General features: G+C 40.9%; 2 protein-coding genes across 3 annotated transcripts in view; one reads left to right on the top strand and one right to left on the bottom strand.

The window, feature by feature from the left end:
- LOC136421330 (A-kinase-interacting protein 1-like) overlaps positions 1-22,889 on the top strand; it is a 66,683-nt gene that overhangs the window by 13,427 nt on the left and 30,367 nt on the right. The window contains exon 5 of the mRNA XM_066408561.1: positions 2,378-2,473. Coding sequence (XP_066264658.1) covers positions 2,378-2,473 — 96 coding nt within the window. The remainder of the gene's footprint in view (positions 1-2,377; positions 2,474-22,889) is intronic.
- LOC136421319 (uncharacterized) lies at positions 3,576-22,090 on the bottom strand. Of its 2 annotated transcripts, XM_066408539.1 has the most exons (10): positions 21,376-22,090; positions 18,464-19,213; positions 18,126-18,339; positions 17,380-17,707; positions 16,130-16,926; positions 10,628-11,656; positions 9,385-9,546; positions 7,509-7,680; positions 6,717-6,966; positions 3,576-4,922 (listed from the first exon to the last, which is right to left on the bottom strand). In XM_066408539.1, the coding sequence occupies exons 1-10, from the start codon at positions 21,580-21,582 to the stop codon at positions 4,698-4,700; spliced, it is 4,134 nt and encodes a 1,377-aa protein (XP_066264636.1). In that variant the 5' UTR covers positions 21,583-22,090; the 3' UTR covers positions 3,576-4,697. The 2 variants fall into 2 exon arrangements, with proteins under 2 accessions (XP_066264636.1, XP_066264638.1); XM_066408541.1 differs by lacking the exons at positions 9,385-9,546; positions 10,628-11,656 and having other exon boundaries at positions 21,376-22,084.

Genomic DNA, 22,889 nt, shown 5'->3' with positions numbered 1-22,889 from the left:
AAGATCTGTAGACTAGGCAATGCTCACAAAAAGGCCCATATACTAGACGGTTTTAGATGGGGAACTTGTCAGAATCTGACAAGAAACTAAAATGAAAAACAGGTTAAAAGTCATGTTTCAGTCCATCCATATATCTGAGCATTACATTGCAGGGCCTGAAATACTGGGTGTATGTGCACCTTTGTGCACCCAAAATTGGAGCTGTGCACCCAATTTTTGACAGTGGGTGCACCAGTGTGCACCTAGATATTTTTGAAGACTATAGGCTAAAGGTACTATTGCACACATGTGATACAAGCGTACAATATTTCAAGAATATTCTGTATACAACTTGTATACAGAATATTCTTGAAATTTAAGTATCATAAAAAGCAATATAACCTTTGTCGTTGTACTTTATTTGATGTTAAAAAAATTTAAAGGTTAGCTGTAGCATTACAGAAGTTCTTAAAATGAAATAATCTGGACCCTGGGACCAGAACCATAAACTAATTCAGGAAGTGCTTCCCACTGTGGCCTTGCTTCAGTTTGAAAGGTGGATTGATCCCCATAACTACATATGTCTATATAAACACATAAAAATCCCAGACTGTCTCTGGCTTGAAACAATGGCAAGAGAAGATTAGCATAATATTGGTGAACGAGATTCAAATATTTTTTTCTACTGGTTTTCAAAGTAACATTATGAAACCATACAGAATGACGCAGAATGATTGTAACAAACTTACATGATCAAAACAACTTTCAGTTTTTAGAAAATCAACCTTGTTCAAATCAGCCTGTCAAAGTTGTTTCAAAGTGTAACTGTATCTATATTTGCAACTTGGAAATGCCCTCCTCGCAGTTGAATTCAAATGTTTGACAGTTGTATGTCTTAAGAAATATGACTTGCTGTATAGCTGTGGTGTCCACATGGTATTCTAAAAGCCAGTTATATAGAATAGTCTTTCCATCTAGAAAAAAACCCCAGGGTCTTGCTGTTGTTGTACCAAGGGGTGACATTCTGTGAGCTCTGTAGAACTTGTAGTTGTAACTGCACATGAACTGCTAGCCAATGTCTTTACTTATACCGGTACTACCACACAGAGCATTGTAAGCCAGTGTTGTCATTATCTCCATGAAAAAAGACTTTTTCATGGAGATATTGTTTTGCATGTGTGTTTGCATGTGTGTGTGTTTGTGTCACCGGATGCTTAAAGTTAGCATAACTGAAGAACATGTGGATGGATTGTAATGGTATTTGGCATGTGGGTAGGTGTTGGGAGGTGTAAGGTCAAGGTCGATTTTGGGCCCCCTGGTATGTGTCACTGGAACTGCAATCATGGTGTATTTGTAATAATCTTCTAAGGAGAATAACTGAAGACAGGAACAACAGATTTTATGTTATTTGGTATGCAGGTAGGTTGGACAGATATGTACAAACTGAAGTGCAAATTATGCAAATTGGGACTGAATTTGCATAAGTAATGAGGAATATCTACACCTACATTGTAGGTATGTTGAAGGATCTCACACCTGTCACATCTGTTTGTCTCATATCTAGGACAAGAATTCCCCAAGTCCCAACAGCTGGTGGTAAATTATGTGGATAGCTTAAGTGTTACTAGAAATGGTGATAATGCAGTTTTCCTGTGTATTTGCGTGTGTGCACGTGTATATGTGTGTCATCGGTTGCTTTTGGTCAGCATAACTGAAGAACGTGTAGATGGATTGTGATATGTGGTATGTCGGTAGGTGTTGGGAGGAGAAAGGTCAAGGTCTATTTGGGGCCCTCTGGTATGTGTCACTGGAAGTGCAATGGCATATTTGTCAAAAACGCATCATATATAAAAACAAATTTCACGGAGATTTGGGGTCTTCAGACTCTTGTTTATATTCTGGGTTACATATAAAGCTAACTTCATCAAGGTATAGCCATACATCAATTCCTTATCTAACTACATTTCAAAAGTTTATTGAGAGAGTAACTTGTGTAGGTGGTGACTATCTTAGCCAGGCCTCCGCCAATATGAACACCACGACAGTCAGTAGCAGACTTACCCTGGTACTTTATGTTAGCCAAATTTATTGGGTGATTTTATAGTACAATCTTTGTCTTTAAGAGAGGTAGTAACTTTAAGCTTTGTTGATATGTCAAACATTCTACATTATTTTATGTTGCTTGTGCTCCCAAAATTCCTTCTGTGCACATATTTGCACCTATTCCTAAAAATGAGTTTCAAGTCCTGCATTGCTTACACATAGTGTATCAGTCAAGCAGTGCAGTGCCACATTCTACTTCCCAGCCAAACCGGTTGATGAATCAAAAGATAATTTGTCCGTTTGCATGCATGCATATGATGTGATTGTTGACACATTTTGTTTTGCTTCTCTGTAGTTGAGCCGAGCGGAGGACGTCCATGTCGTGGTCGCCCCCGGGACATACTCAGTGACAGCGGGTGAATGGGGAACACAGCGCCAACAGACTCATGTGGTACATGTAGATAAGGGACAAAGTGCTAGCGTCACCTTCACCATGTAATCTACTACGTCTTCGGATAACAAAGTTCTTTGTACACAGACTTAGTATTTTATTCAAGCCAACATTTTGGTGATCATCTGTCACCTCCCTCAGGGTGATACTGACTGGCTCTATGTCACACTGCAACCAGTCAGTATTATCCTGATGATTTGCGATAGATGGTCATCAAAACGTTGGCTTGAATAAAACGCTTGGTTGTGTACAAAGAACTTCGTTATCCAGTGACTAATACCAACCTGATGAAACTATTCAGGGATATTGTCATCTTCATTAATAGCATTTGTCATACACACTTTTGTTTGCCTACTTTGTTTTAGAAGGAACAAATTTGGGGGGGGTTCCAGCTTACAACCAGCTTCTTGTTCTAAGATGGTAACAAACGTTTCTGTTCTTTTCATACATATCAAAGTCGTTACTCTAGACTTTAAGAGTGCAATTATAGTAATGTTCAGGATGTAATTGTGTATTGCCATTAAAAAAGCTTTGTGAATTCCAACAGAATGTATTTTTTGTAAATGTTGGTTTTCATCGCTTGAGTTGTCATAAGTCTGAACATTATTACCACTGTTTGTGAGTTATGAGTTGTAAGTACACCTAGCTGTATGTTAATGTCAGATCTGTGTGTCTCATCATCAGTGAATTACCAGAAACTAACATTACATGGCAAGGACCAGGCTTGTTTATGTCACTGCTAACTTCCATATGTACACTGCATTTGTATATCAAGCACCTATCTGATGCACCATGGTTTCACTTCGTCTAGCCTCTGGTATGGGGTCTAAACTTGCAGCAGTATTTTGTTGTTCTGTAACATTACCCTTCATATTAGTGCAGTATATAACGTACTGCATGCACACGTGTTTGGAAACACATTGTGCCAGCAGTCACATGGTGGGAGGGTCATGTTCAAGGCATACTAAGTCAAGCTCAGATTCAGCACACATCACACATTACTGTAAGTAAAACTGCTATAGGAGGCATTCTTCTATCCAGTTACACCATATTGCTTGTGTATTCATGGGCAAGACACCATAAACAAACATACAACAGCAAGTTGTTACCAAAGTTCCACATCTATAATTAAATTTCAGTCTGATGAAATAGCTAAATATTTGAATGGCAATAGCATGCTTATATCATATGGCTATAAAAAGTTGTAAAAAATTACACCAGACAAGTACAAATGTAGTACATGTACTACACAGTAGCACATGAGGTGAATCAGAATGGAAATAGAAAAGAAAATATGCTGTCTTTTTTTGAAACTATGAAATACCATGATGATGATAATGGTCCTGCAATCAGGGGATTAAAGAGTTCCAGGACATGACTGCAATAAATTCAACATAACACATGGTGTCTTCAGATATGACACATCTGTTATAATCTCATGATGTGACACTGTGCCATTCAAACTGATACAAAATAATCATATTCCACAATCACAAAATATAGACATATGGTCCATGTCACTTGTAATATTATAAGCTGTTACATATTTAGCACCTGAGACTGCATGCACATAATTATCTATATTTGAAAGTCAACTGAAAAATTGCATAGCAATTTGCTGCAAATGTCCCTACTGTCCGTCCCTCTTATTTTTATTCTAGATGAATATTCCAAATGATTTCCACCATGAGAGTCATGACTGCACTTTTGAAATAGAAATATGCTATTTTAGTCATAACACCTGATGTCTGGAAATCTCTCAAAAATATCTTCTCCGTTTGTGAATGAAAGAAATGACATGTGCAGTAATCTTTAAGGCACATTACAGAACCTGTAAGAAGACTTTTGTTGGCAGAACAATTTTAGAATAGACAAATTTGAACAAATAAATCTTTAACTTTTACAATTCAATTAATGGTTATGTCATTTTTGCTGTGTACATTCGCACTATTTTGACATACATAATACCCTGCTGATGTTAAATTAACACTGTCAGTACATAGCAGCCTTCAGCTTCCATTCTATTTTACATAATACAATATTATACCCTATCCATTAACCAGCAGCTCTCATACCGTACTATAGTCTTCTAGGCTTGCTGTACATCTATGTATTAACTATATGGTTATCCCTACAATTATACAAAGTTAAATCAAATTTTATATCTTCTCTGCTGCATATATCAAAGATTCTATCAATTCTTGCATAGTTAGATACACTATAATCAAGGTAAAACATGGGATCTGTACATTTGTAACTTCTGCTCATCTAATGTTGCCTTTAAGTTTTTCTTTTCCTGAGCTGCCATCTCCTTTTTGTGGAAGAACTCCCGCCGCTGGGATTCGGCTATTTTTCTCCGTACGTCTCTGGTCTGAAGTTTTCCTTGTTCGATGTCGTACTTAATTTCAGACTCCAGGTTGTGCATGGCGATGCGAGCCTCGTGTCCTTCCTGTCATGTCAAATAAGTCAAAATGTTACTATCAGATTTACTATCAGATTTCTGGCATTTATATATGTACGTACATTTATGTCATACCTGGGCCTGATACGGGTGTTCCGGACCGTGTGATAATATCCCGTATCACATAGGGTTCTAGAGTTGTATCACACAGGCTTCAATAGAATATTTAGAATGCATTTCGAGCGCGCCAGTTGCGTCGCCGCCGAAAATTTGAATACCAGATTCGGAGGTTGGAATCAATGTTGTTACAGTTTTGTGTTTGAGGACACAAAACTCCCTCAACTTTTGGTGCATTCGGCATTGAAATGTGTGTTTACTCGGGTGTGTATGACTTAAATAAAATACAACACGTTGTATTCCGCATCACCCTCGGTCCCAGCCCTCCCGCGGGTCGGATCGCCCTACGGCCATCGGGCCATCCTACCCACAGTCGGGCTGGTACCTCGGGTGATACGGAATACCCTGTGTTGAGAGAGTATTCTATATGTACATTGTATAATAACCAATGCTGAGCAAAACACAGTAAATGGTGCACACCCCAGTTCTTCCGCGACCGGGGTCCACGGAAGTGCGCGACAAAAAAGTGACGAAAGGGTTTCGAGGGGCTGGGTTTGAGTTTAGATTTCTCATAATGTGCTTCGAACTGATATTAGATACTAGCATGGCTGAAAAGCGTATGAATTGGTGTGTTTTGGGTGAAAATTGCGTTTCGATCTGAGCCTTACTTCCGGATATCCATCCGCGTTGATGGTGAAATGTCCCTTGGCCCGAGATTGACCTTTGTTGCGTTCTGTGGGTCATGCTGACATGCCTTGCGCCGTGGATGATTAAAGAAATCTAAGTACTAGAATTTTCTTTATAATTGGCTCGACTGTACGCTAGGTTTTTCGCTTTCTGACAACATGAGTCGTTTCTACCCAGAAATTTTTTTCTACGAGTTTTATCCTACGCAAAAGTGCCAAAATTTGACCATCATTTTTGACGTGAAAATTATGTTTTTGTCTCCTGATTTACCAAAATTAGAGAGGTTGAAGAAACAGAACTCAGCTGGTCCTGTAGCGGAAGGGATAGGCTTTCATCCCATACACAGTTGATTTACTTCGGAATACTTCCCTGGAAGAGACAGTAACTAGACTGGAGGGTGCGCAGCCTCCAATTGAAACCCCAAATAAACTGGGGTGTGCTCCCTAAAACATAGCCTCCTTTGCAAACTTCTAGGAGCACGGGCATTTATTTTGGTGGGGGGGGGGGAGCGCTGATTAACGATTTGCAGCATGGGCCAGGTTCTCTAATGCTGGGGCGATCATTTATGCATGGAAACTACATCTTGTATCTCTCAGCATTACACACAACATGACCAATGTTGAAAATAATGAATCAAAAATGAATGCTGGCGCTCCTACAGTAGAAGTTTGTGAAGGAGGCTCTAGATAAAACTGATGAAATGTCTGACATACATAGCAACCATGTAGCCTGTATTTACACAAGCTCTCGGCCGGAGGTTACTGACCCCCAGCCCAAGAGGGGGATGGCGGTTTACAGGCCGGCTGGCCACTAGGAGCGCGATTCGTCAGGCTAAGCAACCATGCACATTGACAAAACTCTCAATTTTAACTTGATGTGTAAGCAAAAACTAAGAGTTTGTATCTGTGACATTACTACTTTTATGTTCTCAGAAAGTCCACATCGACACCTTTTCAATCAAGAGAACTTGAATGTGTAGGTCTAAGTTACATAATTGTAGTAAAAGTACCAAAGGGATGCCTGTAAATTTGTGCTTACTCTTCTTCTCCTAACGGTGTCGTCTTTCTCCTGCATCCTTTGCTGCTGAAGTACCTCGTGTCTCACTTGCCTCTGCTGAAGCGCCGCCACGCGCTCCTGATCTCGTTGGAAGTGTCCGTCTTCCCTGTTCTTCTCGTACTGCTGGATGGAGTTGGTTACGCACCGCTTTGCTTCAATAGCGTTGTGGACTTTCTTCTCATTGGACTCATGGCGATCAATGTCCTGTTTAATGAACTGTAGGGCCTGTTGTCTATGGAAGAAAAGAAATTGTTTCTATTTCCTCAGAGCTTCTATAATCAGAACAGAGTGACATAGTGTGATCGCAGTGATGTCAGAGTGACGCAGTAGTAGGCAAAAGATTAATTTGAATATTAATTAGTAAATGATCTGCTTATCTAAATGTTAATCAGTAACATGATCTGCTAGCATCCTTTTGCCTACCAGTCAGCCAAATACCCCGGATGTAAACAAAAACAGTGATTACTCATAGCAATTATTATTATTATAGTTTCTTGGCCAGAAAGCAGATTTTCAATTTTACCACTCTTGTGCAGAGAGATACAAATAATGAACAGCTCTGTCCTGCCACTTGCTACATTTTGTAATCAAACACCACAGGGTGTCTGCTACTTTAACTGTAACCATGGTGACAGCCATCTGGTCCAGGTCATTGACCTTATTTTGGCGAAGTAGAAGAAGAACGAAAAGAGCAAAATATTTCCCTTTCGTGAAGGTGAACATAATGTATTACTGTACTTTTGATTGGTAAAACATGTGAGCCTATACTATTACCTTTTAGCAGCCTGGATGGCAGCTGCCTTCTCCTCTTCCTCACTTTTCTGCCTGTGCTCAGACTGTCTGCGCAGCATCTCCCTGCGGCGACGGAAGTCCGACAGGGTGTTCTCTGCCTCCTCCTGACCCAGGATGTTTTGGTTGCGTCCCATTGTCTCGTGAAGAGGGTATCCTGTTGACAAAAATCAAATTGCAGTTATAGCACTTGTTCAACAATGTTTTCAATCGTTGAGAAAATTGGTCAGAGAATTGCCTTTTTTTGTTTAGTAAAAATGTACCTGTTACTATATTTGGTAATATCTATATCCCTTCTTCTCAAATTCTCAGGACATATCCTAATGGGGAACTAGCTCATAGCTAGCTTTCCAGAAGGCTTTTTTTCCATGGCCACAACCACTTGACTGGTTTGGCAGGGGGCATGGCAATGGAATACACAGTAAATGGCATTGTTGCCTAACTGTCCATAATTATGTTAACATTTCCAAATCTGACAGTAGTTACTCCGGGAAGGAGGAATACCTCCTTCTGGGAGTATTGGAAGTGCTTTTGTTTGCGCGTTTGCAGCTATAACTCAGGATCCCGTCGTCGTACTGGTGTGTAACTTGGCATATCGTTTGCCTGGTTCGGCGTGGTGATGCACAATGTCTCTTTTACACTGTAACTACTTTAATTGTCAATACAATATCGTAATTGCACCCCTATAATTAATGGCAAGGGCCACTGTCCTGCCATAGCGACCATGTTATAACCCGCTACGCTTGACTGCAATACTTCAGGCAGATACGGGGTACGAAGATTTCCTACTTGCTATGATCGTATAGTCACTGTTACATTGTAAAATAGACAACGTGCATCACCACACGCAACCTAGCTAGCGATATACCAAGTTACGTACCCATGCGGCAAAGTTTTCACTGCGAACATGTGCAGAGTGAGCTCCAGTCTGTGTATTAAGTATGCCGTGTCCTGTCGCAGGTCGCATACTAGTTTGACGCACGAGACGGACGGTGCACTTTTACGCACAGTGTGAAAATGGGATATCTCTGGACCTTCAAAATTCTCACACTTGTAGTTTGTAATACGGAGGCTGTGACAATGTAAAAAGTTTACGCAGGGGATGAAAGATTGTTGAGATATGTCCTTCAGAAAAGTGCCCGCGGCCACGGCCAGACTGTGTCACTTCCGGGTGGATTGAAAGATCCGGTGACCTTTGACCTTCGAGAAATGTTACGATAATACAAACTAGGTTGATAGCTCTAGATCAGGCATGCCTGCAATAAATTGTGGAAAGAGAATTTACTGCATATTTCTGAAACATCTTAGTTGTAAGGCTGAATGGTTCGTTGATAATCCTCAAAAGAAGCCATCTAGATCTAAATTTGCGACTTTTCCCGGAATTGCTAGATCCTATCTGTGCCATGCTGTAAAAACGTTCTTTTCAGCAGGCTGACCCCTCCTGTATTGAAAGAAAAAGATGAATAACCACCTTTTCTTTACTTGCTATAAAACACTACTTGTTTGATTTAGCACTGCATATAACAAAGTTTTGGGGCAACAGGATTAGGAACTGGAAATTTCTGTTTTAACAAGGGATTGACTTTTAAATATATTATGGTTACATTAGTCTCTGAATGTATGGAATCATGTTTAGAATAACAGACATGCAGATTTCATCATGAGGACAGGGATACATGGAAGCTTTTGATCCTGGAAGTGTGATGAAAAGATTAAATTAATGAGACAAAATGCAAGGAATTTGAGTGATGATGACATTTAGAATCACATGTACACATACATGCAAAACAATCAACAAGAATGATTTACATGATAAAGCATACAAGGTACATTGTACATGTATAAGCCCAACAGGCCTTGCCTTTGCTATTATTCGGAAGACCAGCCCTTTGTTTTGGTGGTGGAGGTTTAGGTATGTGCTCTGGTACCACCTCTGAACTGGGAACAGAATCCTGTACCGCTGTCTGTGCAGGTACCATGGTCAGATCTGTAGTTCCCACTCTACTAGGAGTTAGTTTAGTGCCTGTAAGAAAATCTCCTCTTGTTAGTATACAGATCACACTGGTGGTGAGTTCAGTTTGAGGGGTAAGTATAATATGATTGTGTACATTTTTTTAAATATTTTGTCATTTTGCAAGTTAGTATCTTTTTCATGCTGACAGGCTCAACAGGCCCAAATTTTCAATACGCAACTAACATTACAGAAATTAAGATGATGGAAAGTGTGACTTTTAGGTGATAAGATGATAATTATTATATTTCCAAAGAAAGCATTAAAAATGTGCCATTTGTGAGGCTTTGTATTCAACCCCGAATCAAACTCACCATATAAATGCAACAGTCCTGGACATTATGTCAGGACTACTATACGTAGCAATATTAGGATTGCGAACATGCATTATAGGCCTTCCTGTTTTTACTAAGTGATAAATATTTGATAACTATTTCAGGCACTAGGTGCAGGCTGTATGTTTATCTTGCAGCTGTGTTGTAGAAAAGAAACTCCCAGTTACTGAATAAAGATTAAATCATAAATTTTCATATCCATGCTGATATTTCCTTTTATGTCATACCTGGGCCACGAAAATGTTCGATACGGGTGTTCCGGACCGGTTAATAATTTTTGGTATCACATGGGGTTCTCGGTTGTATCACACGGGCTTCCATAGAATATTTAGAATGCATTTCTAGTGCGCCGGTTGCGCCGCCATCGAAAATTCGAATGCTGGATTCGGAGATTGGAATCAATGTTGTTACGACTTCTTTGTTCAAGGCCATAAAACTCTCTCAACTTCAGGTGCATTTTGCATTGAAATGTGTGTTTTTTCGGGTTGGTATGACATAAATAAAATACAACACGGTGTATTCCGCATCACCCTCGGTCCCAGCCCTCCAACGGACTGGAGCTCGGGTGATACGGAATACCCTGTGTTGTATTCTATATTTACCTAAACTATATTATATAGCAGCCACCGGGTGGCAGAGAAAAGTCAAGCATATATGTTTGACTGCCATGCAAAGCCGCATGTATAGTTTCATAGAAGTAAGGCATGCCATGTCTACAAAATGGGGATGGCTACATCAGGAAACAGAAGATATCGTACACTTGTGGGTCACGACTCCGTAGGAGTTGTAGTTTGGTTTCCACCCAGCGAGGAGCCATGACTGAGTCAGGGACATCTCCTCTTTGTCCCATGATGATGGCGGAGTATTATGGGATGGACCAGAACTGCTTTTCACCTGTAGCTGACTAACGTCTCTTGCCAAAGTGGACTGTGTACTTTGCAGCTTGCTGGATTTTTCTGACATGTGCAGTTCTTGTAGACATGTTCCAAATTCTGTTTCTGTGGTTTCTGACAAATTTGCAGTTTTCGCTTTGGACATCCTGGTCTGTTGAACCTCTTTTGCTTTTACCATTTGTGGACATTCAGATACATGGTAGACAGGATTAATTCTCTCTTTGTCATACTTCTCGCTAGTTTTGTAATTTCGGGTTGTTCTGCCAAATTCATCTTCAGAAACTACATGTGCAGTAGCACTTTTTCTGTTGGAATCACTTGCCACACGCAGGCCTTGCATACTATGGTTTTCCAAGTTTTTAGACTCCCAACGAAATTCTGTATCTTTACTCGTTGATTTTTCTTTCAAATCTACGTCACATGCCACCCTTCCATGGGCAGTCTCCAGCACATCTGACATCCTCACATCTTTACTTTTCGATACCTTTTTACCACTTAGAATACTTTTCACTTCATTTTCCAATGAGTTTCCATAAACATGCAAAAGTTCAATACTCTTGACGCTGAAATTTTCCCTCTCCTTCAAAGACCTTATATTTGTGCCATTGGAGTTTTCAAATGATTCTAAAACATGCCTGGCTTTGCTCTTTGATCCCTTCCTACACTGTACTGACTGTTCAGATTTTGTTTGCAACATTAAGCGCCTTTCATGATCTGGGCTGCCTTTGATTGTTGTAAACCTAACAGTTTTGTTCTCTGAGCCATCCGTAAATGACATTATCTGCATGTTATTTTGCTCAGATTCAGAATCTTTGAAGTTTTCTATGGGAACAAGCTGCATGTCCTCCGAACCTGGTTCAACAACCGATTTGCTGGAAAGTGCAGAAGACTCATCTACAAAGGAAGAAGGGTGCAGGGAGAGAAAAAACACAGGTTTTGTTAATGTGATGTGAAATACACGGTGTTAAATGTAAGTAGGTAATAAAGAAATGTAATTAAGTGTAAACCTTGAATCTGAAAAAGAGATTACGGAAATACCTGAGGAACACGCAAATAGGGAAAGAAACTGTTTTGTAACTTGACTTTCTCTTAACTGGGATTTGCAGATACATGTTAGATGTAGATAGAAATTTTGTTCTTATTATGTTCAATGTCGAAAATTCTCCCCAGAAAGTCGACCCCTAGCGGATCCTTTAGAACATGTTAATTTGCTGAATCCTGGCCCTGACTTTTTAACACAAGAATGACACAGGACTTGAAGGTCTATTTCTCTCTGCCATTGCCTGGTCTTTGAAATGTAGAATAGTCAATTACAACTGTAGCTACCACACAAGAAATACAATGTCTTGCACTTCATTTATTCAAATAGGTACATGATGTAGTTGCCACATCACAACACAGGTACACTCTGAACCTGGTTCGTGACACAACACAGGACATTTAGGGTTTGGCTGTTTTCTAAATCGAACAATTAAATGTTGTGCCACTTCCTCCATCAGCCAAATGTCTTACGTACCAATTTCACCTGAAGTCATATACTAGTAGCTAGCCAGAAACACACCAAAGAGAAAAAAGAGCTTTTAAAAAAAGCTGGCGTTTCGGCTACGTTTCTGAGTGTGAATTGTCTTTTCCCTTTACTTGAAGTAAAATCTGCCAGAGGAAGTCACTCAAGGGCTGTTCAGTCTATAAGAAAAATTGTCATTTTGGGAAATGAGTACTGTTTTAATAGAGAAAGGCAGATTGGGGAAAGCAATTTTGAAGTTACGTCACTTAACTTAAGTGCTTTTGAAAAAGCTGGTCTTGGCCTACAACTTGTACTTATTTGTAAAATGTACAATAGGCTCATTATAAAAGCTATCAATGTAATTATGTACATGGCACGCAATAAAACATAAAATTTGAAAAAGCACCATTGAATCATCAGCACTATGGTAATTAAGTGAAATAGAAGTTCATAACAGCTAAGGTTCTATCTAAAATGACTACCAAATGTCAAACAAATCAACAGCTACCTCATCCGTATTATTCTGATTTCCGCATTTACAACATTTCTTCCTTATTTTCCTGGGTAATTTTGCTAAAATTCATGAAAATTCCCATAGTTTTGTGCCGAGCGGCGCCACTTTCAACGTCCGTGTTGTCTGAATGAAGTCGATACTGAACAATGGAGCATTTGCTACTGTAACAAAGGATCGCTGTTTTGCAAACAACATCAAGAGCCTCTGTTTACATCGGGGATAGAAGTTTAGTGGCGAGTGTTTTGCAAGAATAATCTTACCGCGCATAGGAGCCGCTGCACGGTATTTTCCATTACAATGAACAGAAAAATTCGAATGCTGGGTTTGGAATCTATGAAGTCCTGTTCATAAGACAAAGGCCTTGTATATATTAAATGAATATTTAAAAATAACAAATATAAAATATTTCTTTATTTATTAATGAAAAAATGAAAAAATGATATTCATAAATATGATATTGATAGATTAATATAATATCAATATATATTTTTGATATTCAATATCTAAAAAGAAAAAAAAATCCATGCACGGACACGGACATCTCAATTCTGGACTAACACACCAGTCCAGATGAAGATATTTCTTGTGTGGTAGATTGTACATGTTGTCACAAAACCATCGAAAAAGAAATTCACCTGAATCACAGTTCTAGTATACGGACATGACATACATGTAAGTTTATTATATCACATTTGTGTCCCAGAGTCCTGTTTTCGAGAATGGTTAATGTAACTTATTAACATTAATTATTAACAGTATGGGTAAGCTGCCCGATATGATGATGATGATTAACATGCACTGTTCATTGTAAAGTTAGTTCATGTAAAACCGGGATTTTTTTATACAAGTTACTTGAAACCAATCTGGCAGAACAATAGACCGTCCTTTTTTCTGTCATTCTGTCAATATCATGGATTACCTTTGCATTAATGTTATATTTTGTCTCTAGTCGTGCTGATACCATAATATTGTAATTTCAAACTACCGTCCGCCGCACGCAGAATGATAGTGCTCTCGGACAGGTGCTAACATTTTTTCGGGAGAGAAGATTCGTCACTAATATCTTGCCGCTAGTTAGCTTTTATACAGCAGCTATTGTTCCTAGATTGGCTTGAAGAGAGTTCTAAGGTCATAAAACGTCTCGAAGCAACAACAAAAATAACACAAGACAAAACAGCCATAGCGCACACATTAGGCCTTCGGTAACAACCCGTTTGTTGAGTCCGACATCACTCAAAGTCGATCCACACCATCATGGATTCTCCCACGAAGCCCTCAAACTGTGTCAATAAGGGACGGAGAGTTTTTGACGTCGCCAACTTCTCAAATGCATGGTTATCAAAGCTTTTCAGACAGTGTTCTGAATACGTTCGTCTGTCAGCTTTGCATTGCTGGTGTTATAACTGACGTTGCATCTAGCACATATCTCTAATTATATATACACCGTTATTAAAAATGGCGAGTTTATATCACTCCGCGATTTTATGTCAACCAATGTTACATTTACAAACGGGCTGTATTGAGGAGGACCTCAAAGTTTGCAGAATTTACAAGCTAGCTGTGAACTGGTTAGTAGTAACTGTAACGTTGGGTAACATAAATTCGGGATTTTTCCGATAATGGTTGACTGAAATCAATCTAGCAGAACAATAAACCATCCTTTTTTTCTATAATTCTGTCAGTATCATGTACTATCTTTGCACTAATCATATATATGGTAGATTTTGTCTCTAGTCGTGCTGACACCATAATATTTCAACTTGAAACTACCGTCCGCCGCACGCACAATGACGGTGCTGTCGGACAGGGGGGCACATTAATTCGGGAGAGAAGATTCGTCTTGAATATCTTACCGCTAATCACATTTTATACAGCAGCTATTCGTTCCATCCTTGGCTTGAGGAGAGTACTATGGATATAGACGTGTCCAAGTAAAAAAAATACACGAAAAAACGGCCGTACCGTACACATCAGGCCAGTTCGGGTACAACCCGTGTGTTGAGTCGGTAGAACTTCACTCAAAGTCGGCCCATCGTCTCATCGGGCAACGTGTAACGTTACATTATTCATGGAAAGTTAGCTGGATGCCGTAGCAATGGTAATACTACTATGTCCATGTGTTCCTTGTTGTGTTAGGAGCAAACTTTGAGGAAAATATCTTCCTCAGTCCACTATCACACGCAGCATTTAGACAAAAAAGTGTTCCTCACAAACCTTTGTCGTCTGCTTGACAACAGGATTCTGGTTAACAATATGGCGGCGGGAAAATACACGTGCCGTAGGTTGTAGCAACAGAGAGGAGTTTTGATGATTGATCACACTTAGAATCCAGTTGCAGGTTAGCAAAAGAGATTGTAATAAGTTGTCTTGTAAATAATTGTGTTGAGCAGGAAGCGGATGTGACATTTTTCTTATAAACCAGCCGACAACCATGTTGTTTAATTCTCCCACGAAGTCCTCAGACTGTTCCAATAAGGGACGGAGAGTTTTTGACCTCGTCGCCTTATAATCCATGCTTATCGAAGCTTTTCAGACAGTGTTCTGAATACGTAAGTCTGGCAGGTTTGCATTTCTAGCGGTATTACTTATGTTGCATCTAGCACATATCCCTAAATACCCCGTTTTCGAAAAATCCCGAATTTAAGTACCCCGCGAATTTAGGTTACCCAACGTTACATTTAGACAATGAGTAGAACATCAAAGTTTTTTGTGGAAGCCTTTACATTCTGCTGGAACCAATATAAATTTGGATGCATTGAGAAATCCAGAATACTGGTAGGTAGAAGGTTAGGATGGATTTACATGTATTTTTATCACAGCCACTTCAGTATGATGTACTATCACACTAAGGCTATCTCCAGCTTTAACTTTTTTTCCTTCCCACTCATTGTTTGGGAGTCCATGTTGTTAACTTAAAGTTTCTTTGCTAAAGCAGTCATTTCAAGCTGAATGAAAATACATTTTGCATCAACTTCGAATTCATGTCAAAAAGTTTCACGGGCGAGGGGGACCGTTTCGTCCATCTCAACAAGCAATTTTCTGTCTTGGGACGGGTCTTGAAGACAGCCCTGTATCACAGCCCAGTCAACACATCAGAAGAGAATGTCTTTCAGAAGAGTCAGTACTTATCATACATACATACAAGCTACTTTCTTTCTTAAAGAATAATGTACATGAGATGTGCATGCACATGTGGGTCTGCCTAGTAACTGCACAAGAGACAGCTGTTTGGTAACAGAACAGACTGTCTAACTGCTAAGTGTTTGTTATGGAGAGCAGTCTTGGCAGTACCAGTAGCAACTAAGGGAACATTGTTGTAACAATTGTCATGAATGTGATGTTGGCCAACCTTGTCTTTGTGCCAGGTACGGAGACGCAGGTGGTGGCTGTGGGTGCATCATGGCTTCCCTCATGTTGATGCTCCGTCGAAAGGTGTGGTCCACGTTCTGGAAGGCAGAGCTCTTGTTGGGGGGTCCCTGTGGCGGCTGTGCTGGTGGTTGGGAATGGTTGACTGTGTTGAATACAGAATAGTCATAGTCATTAGGTCCCGTGACCACGGTCACTCTTCTCTCGTTTCCACCCCCTGGTGCAGTGTACGGTCTCGCCGGCGTGAGTCGGCGAGAATTTGTCTGTCCGTAACTTCCACGTGGAACAACAGGAGGTTCCACAACTTGTTCGTCATTTGGCCCTCGGAGGAGCTCCATCGGAGTGTCAACCGTGGTGTCACGGAATGCTGGATATCTTTTTGTTGGCTTTGAGGTTGGAGGATGGGGTGCCTTTGATACAGGAGACCTTGGTGTTCTTGACCAGTATCTCCAAGGAGGACGTTCATCCTTCTGAGTCCCCTGGGTCTCCTTGTAGAGGCTCCAGTCAGTGTTCGTGGACTTGTCTCTGGGAGTGAAGTCCTCGTACTCATACCAGTCCTCATAGTCACTTAGTGAACTCAGGCCACTGTCGATAGATTTGGATTTCTTGATGGACCTTCTGAGATCTTTCATCTCCTCGCGGGTGTCATCCAAGAGAAGTTTGTTCTCCCTCAGCTGCTGCAACACTTTTCTGTTCAGCTGGTCTTTTGTTACATTGGCTCCAGGAATTTTCCCATCATCCTTCGTCTCCAGGGCGGAGGGGACAACTGGGTACCAATACCTGCGGAAGCCAAGATCTATAGTTAAACCTTTTAGTTAAAAGTTTCCAAACACTTACTAATCTATGTTCACTTAGGAAGACATGCTGGGAAAATATCATGTTTTCTTTTGGAAAGGAAAACAGGCATGCGCCCTCTTACGATTAGGCCACACCAATTTATTTTCTTGGTTCTCGAACATTTCATAGCAAAACTTCAGGAAGTGGTCAAGATGAAAACGGGTCAGGGAGGAAAACTTGAATCTGGCTGCATATTAATTCCTAGATACTGTACTGTGTATAAAAAGGTACAAGGTACTCTCCCCTGAGACTCTGTTTTGTTAATTCTGCAGTTCAGCATTATCTTTCAACCGAGAAGGAACAATTTAAATTTGTATGGCCTCAGAAGTAGATCTTAGAATATATGACAAACTTCTGCTTTTAAAATGTATTATGATATTCCAGCAGCTGACTCACCAGGGGTATGGGTACGTTGGGTAGTGTGTTGGCATGTAGCTTTGTCTTGTACTGCTGACTAGATGAGGAGACTTGATTCGTGCAGGCTTTGGTGGAGTGAACTCCACGGGATCACCTACGATGTACGTGGATGGATACCCGGGCGGAGACTCGTAGGGCCAGCCTGGGTTAGCTTCCAGAAACTTCTCTCGGGCCGCCACCGGCATCTGCAGCTCAAATATGACTCTCTCATACAGCATGAGGGGTATCCAGATGGCCTTGTGTCTGGGGACAGACTCCGTTTTACCGTTCCAGAAAGTCACCACCAAATCTTCATCATCATCAATATCTGACAAAGAGAAAGAGATTTAAGATTTCGAGAGTTACTCTCAAACCTGGTGTGTTATGCCAAAAGACGGTTATAATGCAAGGTCATCAGTTTACAAATGTCAGTGCAGTACCAGTTTACGGTCGCTAATCTTATAGGCATGTCCAGACTTGGAGGTTAATTGCAAAAAAGAAAATTCTCTTGAGTAGGATAGAAGTGGGCCTAATGTTCCATGTTCATGTGTCTTATCTATTAAAAATTGCATCCAGCAAAACAGTGTCTAGCACGTTTTCAAAAAAAGGACATTGTTTAAGAAATTGACTTATAACCTTGTGTTAGTGTGAGGAATATATGGCTGTAATGATAAATTATCAATACGTAGTAGTAGCTTAATTCATGAGAATTATCATCAAAGACTACATGTAACTAAACCACTTACTGTCTTCAAATCTTCTCTCCACCCCTTCTAGCACTGAGCCAGGCCCAAATCTCTGTCCAGTTACTTCCCATGGTGCTAGCACCTTGTCACCGGGGACGATTTTATGTCGGAAGGCGTCCACGTGAGCAATCATGTCATAGATACCTGTTTCCTGCATACGACTTTTCAAGGTCGGTACCTTGTCAAACTCGATCATGAAACGACCCTTTGCATCCTGTAGATCGAAGTAATAAAAATGTTAGCCGTACATTAATTACATCATTGCAATTGTATAGCTTTCAAGTGGACAAACCAAAAATGGACTAAATACCAGACTGAGTGTAATTCGGCCAACTTACAGGAAGTTGATTTGCCACAGTGCCCATGTAGTAGTAGCCATCTTCATCTCGTCTTGCCAACACTCTTGTCCCTCGCATGATGAGACTCGCCGATGGAGAGAACTCCAGACTTGTCGTGTCCACGATCTTCCCCGTTATGGTGTTCCTGAGTTTCAGCGGGCGCGTGTACGTCCCTGTTGCCACACTTGGTACAGTCACAACTGTCTCTAGCGGTGCGTATGATACGACTGGTTCCCATGGCGTGTACGTTACAATTGGCGTTGGGTCTGTCCCTTCCAAGAAGGGGTTATGGTCGAGTCTTGTCATCACGCTGGATGACTTAAGTGGTGGATACAGAGGGCCGCCAAGTGGGCGCTTCCCTGAATGGTCCGCACGATAGACAGGTGTGACCCTATGAACGTTTCCCTCCACGGTGAGGGTGATGATGTGGAAGGACCCGCGGGTTTGGACGGCGACGTCCTGTAGGAAGTCGTGTGCAGCTGCATCAGCGAAGGTGTGGGTCAGGAAGATGCAGTGAATGGGTCGACCGCGGGAAGAGTACGCCACGTGCTGGAGAATGTCGTGGGGCGCCTGGTCAGGCAGGCCGTCAGTGACTAAGTACACGGCCGTGCACTCTGGGTCACCAAGAGCAGTTAGCAAGGCGTCTAAGGTGTTTGTTCCTGTCTTTGGGGTCAGAGCACGAATCCAGCCCGCTGCTCTGGTGACTGTGTGTGGCGTACATTTCACCATACGGTCAGCCCACTGGTCAACCTGGGGAAGCAACAATCACCATTATTAGGTCCTTAGCATAAAATATTCAAATTTCAAAACACCACTTTCAAGCATGTAAAGAAGAACTATTCTGTACTTGCCTCCCTGATTTCAACTCAAATTTCTAAAAAAGATTATGGTATCTTGGGAATTTATGACAAACAGTACAGCACTAAATTGCAAATATTGTAATGATAGACGTGTTGAATGTTTAACTGCTATTATTTATTCCCTTTCATGTATCATTGCCGTCTTGTTATTGTGTATTGTATGTTTTAACTACACTTTGAAATATTCATAGCTTTATCTGAATACCAAATGTGGCCTGAGAGACTGCATCCAAATATGATGATGTGTGTAACTGAACACAGAACGCACACACAATGTGACATGCATTGTTGCCAATGACACAGCCATTCAATGTCAGACAATGGCCTCTGATATTTTTTACAATAGATAAGTATGAACTCTGACAGGCACATTGAGATCCATGGAGCTACAACAAACTGTCTCTTAGAAACAGTATTGTTACAGTAACAGTTGCAGTTTGCAACTCTGGTGGGAGGACGTATTTGCTTACAATACATGTTTTGGCTGCCCCCCCACAAAAAATATGTTGGAGGGGCGTAATCAAACTGAACCCCTTGTGTATCTTTTCACTAATAGAGATTTTCTTAACTTAGTTTACTCTACCGGCACAATTTGCCTCTCAAAATGCAGGAAATAGCGTTTCAGCGGGTCAAGATTTCAAAATTTTCTCTGATGTTAGCAAAGTCCCGGACCGCCCTAGGATTGTTGCGCCTCCGGCGTATACGTCCGGACGGCGTCGCCCCCCAAAGCTCAAGCTGAAACCCTTCTGTATTTGTCCAATCTATCAGCAAAATTTGCCCCTCAAAATTCAGGAAAAAGCGTTTCAGGGGGTCAAGATTTCAATATTTTCCCGAAGGAGAATGTTGCCGCCAGCAAAAAATATGTCGGGAGGGCTCGAGGGCGTCGCACCCCAAAACTCAAGCTGAAACCCGTCTGTATTTTTTCACATATAGAGATAAACTTACCTTACTTTATGCAAAATTTTCCCCTCAAAATTTAGGTAACAGCGCTTCAATGGGTCAAAAATTTCTGGCGGAAAAGTTATATGTCGAGAGGGCGTCGTACCAAACAATCAAACTGAAACCCTTCTGTATTTCTTTTTACAAATAGAGATGTCATTAAACTTAGCTTACTCTTCCACCAAAATTTGCCCCTCAGAATGCAGGAAATATCATTTCAGGGGGTCTAGATTTCAAATTTTTTCCGTGGGGATTATACCCCCGGCCCCCCTAGTATTGTCGCACTAGCGCCTTCGGCGCTTGTCATAGTGAATATTTCATCTGAATTATCTCGCCCCCGGCCCCATACAAAATTTTGTGCTGCCGCCTCTGCTATGGGAGTTAATACATAACATTATGGCTGACAGCGTGTTGTTCTTTTGTTATCCCAAGCGTATGGAATGTTGTCTAATAATAAAGAAGAAGATCCCTTAGGGGCACTTTCACCAAATATGGCAAGTGACTGTATCCCTGCTCAGTAAAATGACATTAGCTGGTAAGTTATTTGCAATGGCCTGTTGTTCTCTCTCTCTCTCTCTCTCTCTCTTTCATACGTATCTGCTTACATGCTGTTTGGTTTTGAGAGTTTTCTGAACGATTCAACCTGCGTAAATGATCACAACACACACCTAACCACACCCTGCCCGTGCCCACATTCACTGAGTACACCACTATTAAACTTTGCTCTAAATAAACATTGTTCCAGTGTTTTCAGGTTGGCAGGGGAACATTTACCATACATTCAATTACCTGCAAAGTGCAAACATGTATTTTTTTTTAGTTTTCCTTTTTTAAATCTTACATAACCACATTGCATTGTTCTCGCAAATGGTATTTGTAAGTTTGAGTTATATTGCCCAAAACATTCTAGTTTATTTCTTGTGCATATCTATAACGGGTGATGTTATGCTATTTACATATTTCACTATTCTGCCATTGGTTCAATTCTTCTGTATTTACATGTAACGTTATATTCACTAATCAAAAAGTGTCCCCTTCAATGTAGATGCGTGTTTTAATGATCCATTGAGGCCAGAATTAGTAAGTAAGTGTGTAGGAATTCTGCTAACTTACCTCAGTAGAAAACTCGATGATGTTGAACATCTTGTCCGGAGCTGTGTATGCTACCTTCAGCAGAGCTTCAGTCAGATGGTCCTTCACAACGCTCAGGTTATTGTACATGCTGCCTGAAGTGTCCACACAAAATGTCACATTCTGATCACGGATTTCTCCGAACATTGTTGGAAACCCCCGACCTGCAAGCACTGGTGCCGCCGTCATCCTGAAGGGGTAACGTTAAAGTCCTTGAAAAAAATGTCTTGGAGTAGTCGCCTTAAGTTCCCACGTCCCTTCTCAAGTGTTGTGCTTATAACCAAACTCCTTGTCCTAGTCCACGTCGATTTGAAGACTGGACGTCTTGCAGAACTGGTAGAAATAGTCAACTAAACAACGGGAAGTCCAACATTCCTCGCTGGATCTTGCGTTCTTCGTTACTTCGCCTTTCTTCTCCGATCAGCTGCTATCCCTCTCGTCTTGGAGATTTCCCAGGAAATTTTTTGACCACTTCTGGTTCCTTCACACCTTTCCGGGTCCGAGGGGAAAATTACCCTACACTAAGACACTGCTTGAGACGAAAACGTTTAGAAAAGTAGCCGGTGTCCCATCCGGCGTGCCGACCTGGCTGGAAATCAAGGCGTAACTACCAAAACTAAGATACACATGTAGGGAGTACAGCTACAACTTTGTTTACCCGCTGCTAGGAAGACCTGGTTGCTATTTACATTGGTGATTATATAGCGTCCCACGGAGATTTGTCAACTGCCTCCTGATTGGTGTAATGACCACCTTCCGACCAATCAGAGAGTGCTTGATGAACATAGTAGAGAAATTGGGGGTAAAGGCTATCAGACTATGCCATATTTCATGGGTACTTATATTAATAACTATGTCATATTTTCAAAAATGATTCAATATCTTAGTACAACCATCTGATTGTATGAGTTATTAGATATTATCTATTTTAGATGAAAAAGTACGTGTAATTTCTTAATTGGATACTAATTATTCGAGGAAAGTTATAATTCTGCTGGGTTTTTTTTTCTTCCGGGTAGATGGTACAGTCTGTCATTGTGGTTGTCGAGTCGCCATCTTGTTACGACCAGCGCGGAGCCAAAAAGAGCTTATTTTCTGGCCTCAAAACCACATTTTTCTCACCATGCTGAGACCGGCAATACTCCGGCTAGGACAAGTGAGCATGCTGGCAAGTAGAGGACCATTGAAATCACAAGTTAGACAGTAAGTAATGTTGTTGGTTTTGGTTTCCTTTTCTTGTGGGGAGGGGGGCAGATGACCTCTGGGAGTGATAGTACCTGCATACCATCTTCGGGAAGAAGGTGCCATCGCCTTGTGGGGTCCCGATCTCCGCTCTAGCTAGTATCCGTAATGTATTTCATTTTGTCCCAGTGCCTGAAGCTTCGAAATGCATCATCGTTTAGCCTCTACTATTGCCTCTACAGTTAGTTCATTTGGAGTTTGAGTTACACACGTGAGGACTTTGTGAACAAGACAGGCATGTCCACCGAAGCCAT

Source organism: Branchiostoma lanceolatum, chromosome 16 (assembly GCF_035083965.1).
Source record: "Branchiostoma lanceolatum isolate klBraLanc5 chromosome 16, klBraLanc5.hap2, whole genome shotgun sequence".
NCBI lineage: Eukaryota > Metazoa > Chordata > Leptocardii > Amphioxiformes > Branchiostomatidae > Branchiostoma > Branchiostoma lanceolatum.
Note: the sequence above shows the minus strand (reverse complement) of the source record. Positions and strands in the feature narration are given on the sequence as shown.

What these genes read in the sequence shown, in the direction of transcription:
- LOC136421319 (XM_066408539.1), bottom strand. Translation starts at nt 21,582, where the DNA reads ATGACGGCGGCACCAGTGCTTGCAGGTCGGGGGTTTCCAACAATGTTC. An exon ending in GTACCTGGCACAAAGACAAG is followed by an intron (nt 11,657 to 16,129) that starts GTTGGCCAACAT and finishes CTTCCTTTGTAG; the next exon opens with ATGAGTCTTCTGCACTTTCC. An exon ending in TCTTCCGAATAATAGCAAAG is followed by an intron (nt 7,681 to 9,384) that starts GCAAGGCCTGTT and finishes TTTTGTCAACAG; the next exon opens with GATACCCTCTTCACGAGACA.